The following is an 8,113-nucleotide window of genomic DNA, read 5'->3' on the forward strand; positions in this document are numbered from 1 at the left end:
TATTTAAAAAAAGAGAGAGAGAGAAAGAAAGAAAAAAAAAAAAGAAAAACACACACATTTTGGGCCCAAAACAAAAACATCAGAGGACCACTTAAGGAAGGGCATCCTGAAAAGGCTCAAGACTGAAAGCTGGGGATCATCCCTGAGCCCTCCCTCACCTGCTCACCTCCCTCACCCACTCACCAAATCCAGTCCTTTCCGCCTCCTCAGTATCAGTCGGCTCACTCTCTGCTTCTCATCACAGCCACCCTGTCTATGCTCCCATCACATCTCCTAGAATCGTATTTCTGCTGCCTCCTCCTCTATTCTACCCACCATTCTGAAGCTAAAGGAGATTTTTCTTTTCTTTTTTTTTTTAACGCAAGTCTCCCCTGATTCTACCCCTTCAATGACTTTCCATTGTCCTCAGGATCAAGTCGCAAACCCTGTGTCTATAACCTGATCCCTGTGAAGGTCTCCAGCCTCATCTCAAATCACCCTCCTCATCCCTTGCTAAACCTCTGTTCTCTAAGTCTGAAACATACTCCCTCCGCCAACACATACACCCTCAAGTGCCTCCCCCACTCCCACTGATCTTTTAGGCCACTAGACGAGGAGAGGTCTCCCTGCCATCATGCCCAGAGCTCCATCTACTTCCCCTTTTGAACATTCATCAAAATGTGTCCTTACTTGTTAAGTGAATGTATTTCCAATTAAATTCTAAAATCCATGAAGAGACTGTTTTTTGCTTGCTTACTATTATATCCCCAGTGTCCATCCTAACCCCTGGCACACACCAGGGACTCAATAAGTATTTGTTGAACAAATTAGTATCTTCGAAGAGAAGCACGATGTCTTTACTCCCCTCCCTGCAGAAGCACACACATCCCATTAACCACACAGTAGGCACTCAAGTACTGACAGATGAATACATTAAAGAATGAACAACAGAACAGCCTCTTTCCAGGAATACCTGCCTCCACATTCTTCCCTCTCCTTACCTACCCAGGCACCACCATTGAACTATCCTCCTAGCACTTCCTTCTCAATTTCTACTGCTTCCTGATAAGGTTCAATCTCTAAACCTAGAGTGAATAATTCTCCATAATCTAGTCCATCCCACCTACTAGGCGAATAGGATTTAACTCCAACTATGAAGGATTGGCTGTGATTATATAGAAAAGGACCTGAAACCCAACATAGGCTCAGAGGGAAAAAACAGAGTACCTACACTGAATAGCAATGTCTGCACCATCGATTAGCATGTCTGCCAAGGGCTGGTAAAGTCAGTTTATCTGCCATCCAGTTACCAATTATGAACCAGATAGATTCTTTTCTAACTGGGATCTTTAGATCCTTGGGGGTTCACAGACACATGCTCGGGGATCTTACACTTCTCAATTTTGTGATTTTTTTTATGAAAATAACACTTAAAATGTTAATAACCAAATATTAGTAGGCAAATGCAGTATTATCATTGGCATCTGTGTTTATGAATACAGTGGAGCCAAGTAGTATTACTTTACCTGCAATTGCCCAAGGAGAAAACACAGGCAGAATTAACATGTATATGATTCCCTATACCAGGTAAAGGGCAAAGTGACATTATAATTTTGTAGTAATTAGAATAAAGTGGTGACTGAATTATCACAGAGGCCACAGTTGATTAAGCTTGCTAAATTCAAGAGAACCTGAGCTATAGCAATTACCACCATATTCACATTGAGAGCCTCAATTCAGTTCAGCAAAATAGCATTTGGCACATTAAATTCATGTTAATATGGACTAACTGCATTTGTAACTGGTTGGATTTATTTTGTGCACATGTTTTGATTTATGGTTGTATCAGAGAAATAAGCAGAGAAATTTATATACAAGTTTATGTTTGAACATATTTGGGTAATATAATCAAACTAATTTAAGTGAACATCAAGGATCTCACCTTTAAAAGAGTCTGTACATTACTCATGAACTCACCTGTCAGAGATGTTTTAAAGGGGATTCATGAATTGAGTGAGAGATTGTATCTACTCTAGGTATACAAACATAAACAGTACATGTATTTGTACATAAACAATGTATGTATCTAAACAACACATAGCACAGGCCCCAACACTAATCCTCAGCTTTCACCCACCTATAATGAGTGAAGCTGGTCAGGGCATCAGAAAAATTTTCTTGAAATCCTCAGCTCTCTTTCGCTATCTATATATTTTTTTCTCAGTGTGATAGACATACAAGTACAGGAAATATTTCACCTTCCCCTTAACTTCACTAAATGAAAACACCATCATAAATATGATAAACGCAACTGACTCAGCCTCAGCGTGGAGTACTATGACAGGGAGTGGTGTGGACTGTGGCAAACTGGAGTTGATGCTCCATTTGAGGGGGGCAAGCACCACCCAGCTACAAGGGGTGGCTATCATGTGGGAATCCAGGATTACTGTTACCAGATCTCCCAATTCTGTACGTACCTGAAAATTTAGATTTTATGTGAAAATCTCTTAATTAAAAAATTCTGGCAAAATTCAAGAATCTTTCCCAAACACTATGCTGGCCAAAAATGTGTCCACAGCTCAGCGAGCCGGGGACCACCAGTCTGCAACTCTGCTCTCAGCTCTCCTTCAAGCTGTCTACCCCGCAACCCCCCGGCAGGTGCAGAGCCTTCCCCATCCTCCCAATGGTCCTTCAAGGTCGGCAGCATTCAGGATCTTCAAGGCCTGTCCCGCTCCTGCCGACCCCCCTTCTCTGCAATCCCGCGCGGGCTCTCCATCCTCCACTGCCTCACTCAACAGTTACCTAAGCTCGCCAGGTGTTTGTCCCGGCTCCCGCGCGCCTTACTCATTCCTTCGGGTCCCTACTCAGTCACCAGCGACGCTGTGCACCTTGTCAGTTCTCAGTAAATATCTGGGGCAGAACAAAGTAAACTGGACCTGATAAAGCACCTCCGAGGGGTGAAGGGAGGAAAGCCTCATACACGACATGGAATCACATCGTGGCACCAAGACCCCATGCCATCCCGGGGACAGCCCTGGATTTACGTCCGCACGGAGCTCTCCTGATGGCGCGCGAGGGACCCTCGGGCCCCCGCGGCCTTCCACGCCGACACTCCAGACGGCTCTGCTGGTGGATGTTCGGAGCAATGAGAAGCCGCACTGCCCAGGCCCCCGCGCGGCTACGTCTGGCCTCGGAGCTGTCTGTGCTTTCCTCTCGGGAAGCTCGGTCATCCTCCCCTTAGGCCGCCCTCACCCCGAAGCCCGCCTCCCCCGGCTCGGCCCCTTCCCATCTCCGCGCACACCGGGCCCGGCGACCCTCCCACCTCCACCGTGATCGCAAATGGCAAGAGGAGTCTGAGGGCGGGGAAGCGCCGAGGCCGCGGCCACTCCGGCCCCTCTCCCGGGCGCCGGTTCTCGGGCGCCGCCCCGGCCCCGCCACCGCTTCGGCCCTGCGACCTCTCACCCGCCGCGCAGGTCCCGCCCGCGGCCGCTGCCGCCCCCGCCCGCGCCGCCCCGGGCCCTCACCCGCGACAGGGTGAGGTCGGTCATGAGCTGCTCGAAGGCCCGCGTCTCCTCGGCCTGCCGCTGCGTGTGCAGCGCGATCTTCTCACTGAACTTCCGCGGGTTGGCGCTGCCCGAGCCCGGCGAGGCGGCCATGGCGCGGGCCCGGCACTAGCAGAAGGGGGAGACGGCAGGCGCGGAGCCTGCGTCTCGGCCCACCGGTCCCTCCGCAGGCCGCCTAAGCCGCCGCCCGAAGCCCGTAGTCCGGCGCGACCCGGCAGAGGAGCCGCCGCGGCCCCAGAGCCAGCGAGCGGCGGGGAGCGCGCCGAGGGCCGCCCCCGCGCGCCCGGCCCCGCCCTCGGCACGGCCCGCCCGTGGTCCGGCCCCGCGCTCGCCGAGCGTGGGCTTCAGCCGGCTCTCCCCAGCCTGGCGCGGCAGAGGCCCGGAGGAATCCCTGGCAGCGAAGCCAGACGGACCCGGCGCGTGGGAGAAGCTGGGGACCGCTTGACTGAAAGGCTGCAACTTAGGGACGGCCTTCGGATTTACGTGACGCTGTTACAACAGTTTTGCCCCTACTCTGCCCTCTTCAGATTATGATGACTTACTTCAGGGGCTGAAACCTGGGTGACCTAACCTCGAGCAACGTTCTGCCCCAGTCCCCGCATTGGGGGGCGCGCAGAACCAGGCTGGGGCCTGATGTCCTCCCGGGAGTCCTCCCACTCCCGGTCCGTCCTCCCTGCATTTGTTTCCCTGTCAGTCTTCTCAGGTTCACGCCACTCCCATCCCCCAACCCCCTGTCAAAAGTAACTAAATCTGGATCTCGGTTGTTTTATTTTTTTAACTATCTCCCGTTTTGCACGAACTAGAAACACCATCCGGCCCTGGTGCAACCTCTTCGCTCCACAGCCCCAGCCCCCTTTCCAGGTTCTTTCCAAGCCTCCCTGTGGCCTCTCCAAAGCCCAGCTTCAGCAGGTGCCAACGCCACCTTTAAAACCAGCCCGACAGCCTCGACGGGTTTCCCCCTTCTTTTGCAGTCCAGAAGCTGCTCTGGACTACAATCATAAATGTTAATGTGCACGAAGACGTCCTGGAGAGCCCTGAGCGCGTGTCTGAGTTTTGTAAATTAGGGAATGCTAGAGACAAGGGGAAGAATAAAGGAAGGATTAATAACGTCTACGCCCTCCACTATCGAGATTAAACAGATATCAAAATATTTTGCTGCAAGTACTTGGGATTTATTAAAAACATATAAAATTAGACATAACTAAAGCCTAGCCTCATTCCTTCTCCTTCTTCCCCAGGAATAGTCACTGTGCTCAAGTTGGTTCATATCATTCCCATTCATGATTTTATACTTTTATTACATATGATGTATGGATCCAGTCACTACATGTGGAATACCAAATTTTGTATTTTTAAACTTTACAAAACTGGCATCATGCTTAATAGTCTTTTTGCAACTTTTTTCCTTCACCATTATGTTTTTATGATTTATCTGTGTAAATTCATTTGTTTTAACTACTGTGTGGTATTTCACTGTTTTTCATGTGTTTCTCATATATAGTATACAGCCGAATTTTTTTGAAAATTTAATCTGAGAATATATATCTCAATTAGCTGGAGTTGGCTTGTTCTATTAATTATAATTGGATTTGTTTCTTCTGTTGTATTTCTTGCTATTTACCATGCTTTTTCTTTATATTTGATTTTCTGCTTTCTTGGTATATTGCCTGGTTTCAGTCTCAGAGAACAGGATCATTCTGCATAGTTTAAGTACAAAAGGATTTATTACAGGGTATAAAATGATTTAAGGACTTGTTTGGAGGGCCAAAGCAGCAGACTCCACGTTGAACACTCAAGAATGACTTTGAGAGCCATGCTTCAGAACTGGGCCACCAAAGGAGCCACTGCCTCTTCTAAAATCAGGAAGCCAACTACTGAATTGGAAGCTGTCACTACACTTATCAGCTCTTGAACCATACAGGTATTGTCATGAGGAGAAGCCACCGAAGAAAAATCAGACACCTCCACAACAATACTTTCCAGCAGAAACAGCACACACAGACTCTGCCTTACTTCCACCTTACAAATCTCATAAGAGAGAAAATGATTGGAAGAACCAAAATTGTGTCCAGAATCCTAGCTGCAAGGTCATTTAGGAAATGCAGTTTTAGTCTTTCAGTTTCTACAATGTAAGAAGGACAGTAAAAGGACATTGAAATGCGTGTTGAGCTAAATCCATCCACCATATTCATTCACCAATTCACCAATACAGGTATCAATCATATCTCCATTCTAATTCTATATTCCCCCTATCTGATTTGGAATATATTCATTCTATTTCTATTCTTAATGTGATTAACCTAATTATTTTCAGAGTAAATCAAATAAAAACATGTGAGTTGTTTAAAAAGTGACGTAGTTTACAGGCTTATAATTTTAAAGAGAATTCTCAAGTCCCACTGAAAATAACTTTATCCTGCTGTTTTATATTTTTCAATTTTAGATATTAACTTTATTTTCTGTTATGGAAAAAGGTGATTTGGCTATTTTGTGCCACCCCAAAATATAACTTTCCCTGCCCTATTCTTTCAATGTAGTTATATGATCATTTTTGGTGAAACAATATTAAGGGATTAAGTGTTTACATAATGGACTATAGTTTCATTTTGGTAGAAAAAATTTGGGGGGGAGTCAAAAATTGCCTCCTGTGCTGGTTAGCCACCCCCCGCCCCCCGAAAAAAAAGAAAAAGAAAAATATGGGCTGGCCAGTTAGCTCACTTGGGAGAGAATGGTTCTGATAATAAGAAGGTCAAGGGTTCAGATCCCCATATATGCCAGCCGCAAAAAAAAAAAAAAAAAAAATTCCTCCGTTGTTGATTTGCTTAGATTTCTCTCAACCCATCATAAGGCCTTTCCCAAACCCTCTGACAGAACTGTGGAACATATTACCAAATCTACGAATGATCAGTTTGGGCAGAAGCTTATTTCCTGGAGCACTTAGCCTTCTTGCTCCACCCTGGCTCGGCTGCTCTCTGGCTGCTGCCCTGCGGTGGTGCTGAGTCTCCCCTCACTGTCATCCTGAGGTCCCTTTCATCTCCTGTGTTCTGACCTCTGCAGCCCTGGTTGTCTTCTTGCTTTATGTACTCCTTCATTTTGGTGGAGTACATTCAAAAAGGGATGGGGGGGCAGGAATACAGAGAAGGTGAAATCTTTGAGACTTTGTGTGTTGGAAGATGTTTTTATTTTACTTTTATACTTGATTGTTAGTTTCACTACAAGTAGTCTTCATTGGAAACCCTTTTCCTTTAGGTCTTTGAATGTTGCTTTGCTGTTTTCTCACGTCCAATGTTGCTGTCGGGAAGGCTATTCACGTTCTGTTTCCTCTTCCTTTGTAGGTGGACTGGTTTTTTGAGGGTTGTTGTTTATTTATTTTTGTTTTCCCCCCATTCTCTGAAGGCTTAGTGTTCTGATCTTTCATGATGCCGTGCCTTGGTATGGATCCGTTGTTATTGTTCATTGTGCTGGGCAGTGAGTATGTATATGGAAACCAGAAACTCCTGTATTTCAGTTCCTTCTGGGAAATTGTCTCATCTTTTTGATAATTTTCTTCTCTTCATTTTCTTTGCTCTTTCTTTCTGTAACTTCTGTTAGTGAGTTAATGGGTCTCCTGGGTGGCTTTTTTAGTTTTCTTATCTTTCCCCTCCTATTTTCTATTTCTTTGTCTTTTGTTGTTCTATTTCCTGATAAATGTTCTCAACTTTGTCTTCCCACCTGTTTTAGTCCGTTTTGTGTTGCTGTAACATAATACCTGAGACTGGGTAATTTATAAAGAACAGAGGTTTATTTGGCTTACGTTTCTGGGACAGCTGCAACTGGCACGGGCCTCAGGCTGCTTCTACTCATGGCAGAAAGCGGCAGGCAGCCGGGGGGGGGGGGGGGGGGGGGGGGGGGGGTACAAGCAGATCACATGGTGAGAGGAAGCAAGAGAGAGAGAGAGAGGAGGTGCCAGGGTCTTTTTAAGCAATGAGCTCTAGCGGGAACTGATAGAGCGAGAACTCACTCATTAATCCCCCCTCCCCCAGGGAGAGCATTAATCCATTCATGAGGGATCCGCCCCCATGACTCAATCAGTTTCCAACACTGCCACATTGGAGATCAAATTTCCACATGAGTTTTGGAGGGGACGACACATCCAAACTCCATCACAACCCTTCTGCTGAACTTTTATTTCTGCTATTGTATTTTTGATTTCTAAGAACTCTTTTCTGTTCCCTGATGTTTCCTTTTTTAATAGCATCCTGTACTCATTTCATGGATGTGATATTAATTTTAGGTTATTTCTGTTTTTACATTTTCTTCTACTCCTTACATTGTCTGCCTCTGTTTTGTCTGAGTTCCCTTTTGTTTGTTCATTTTGGTCTCCATCAAGAGGCTTTCCTCAAACCTCTGGAGATCCTTGACTCTCTATTCATAATTAAGACAGAGACACTAAATACGTGTAGCGTCCTTGTTTCTGAAAATTTTTTAAAGTTAATGTATATTTATATTTATTCTGTAGCAGAGATTGCTAGTTGTCTCCCAATATTCATTCTCCCCTCCTTCCTTTATTAAAAGAGATCCTGAGCTTTAGC

General features: G+C 46.0%; 1 protein-coding gene across 1 annotated transcript in view; it reads right to left on the reverse strand.

The window, feature by feature from the left end:
- CRTC3 (CREB regulated transcription coactivator 3) overlaps nucleotides 1–3,782 on the reverse strand; it is a 104,731-nt gene extending 100,949 nt beyond the window's left edge. The window contains exon 1 of the mRNA XM_063091083.1: nucleotides 3,504–3,782. Coding sequence (XP_062947153.1) covers nucleotides 3,504–3,635 — 132 coding nt within the window. The 5' untranslated portion in view covers nucleotides 3,636–3,782. The remainder of the gene's footprint in view (nucleotides 1–3,503) is intronic.
- Nucleotides 3,783–8,113: the final 4,331 nt, after the last annotated feature.

Source organism: Cynocephalus volans, chromosome 3, assembly GCF_027409185.1.
Source record: "Cynocephalus volans isolate mCynVol1 chromosome 3, mCynVol1.pri, whole genome shotgun sequence".
NCBI classification, from domain to species: Eukaryota; Metazoa; Chordata; class Mammalia; order Dermoptera; family Cynocephalidae; genus Cynocephalus; species Cynocephalus volans.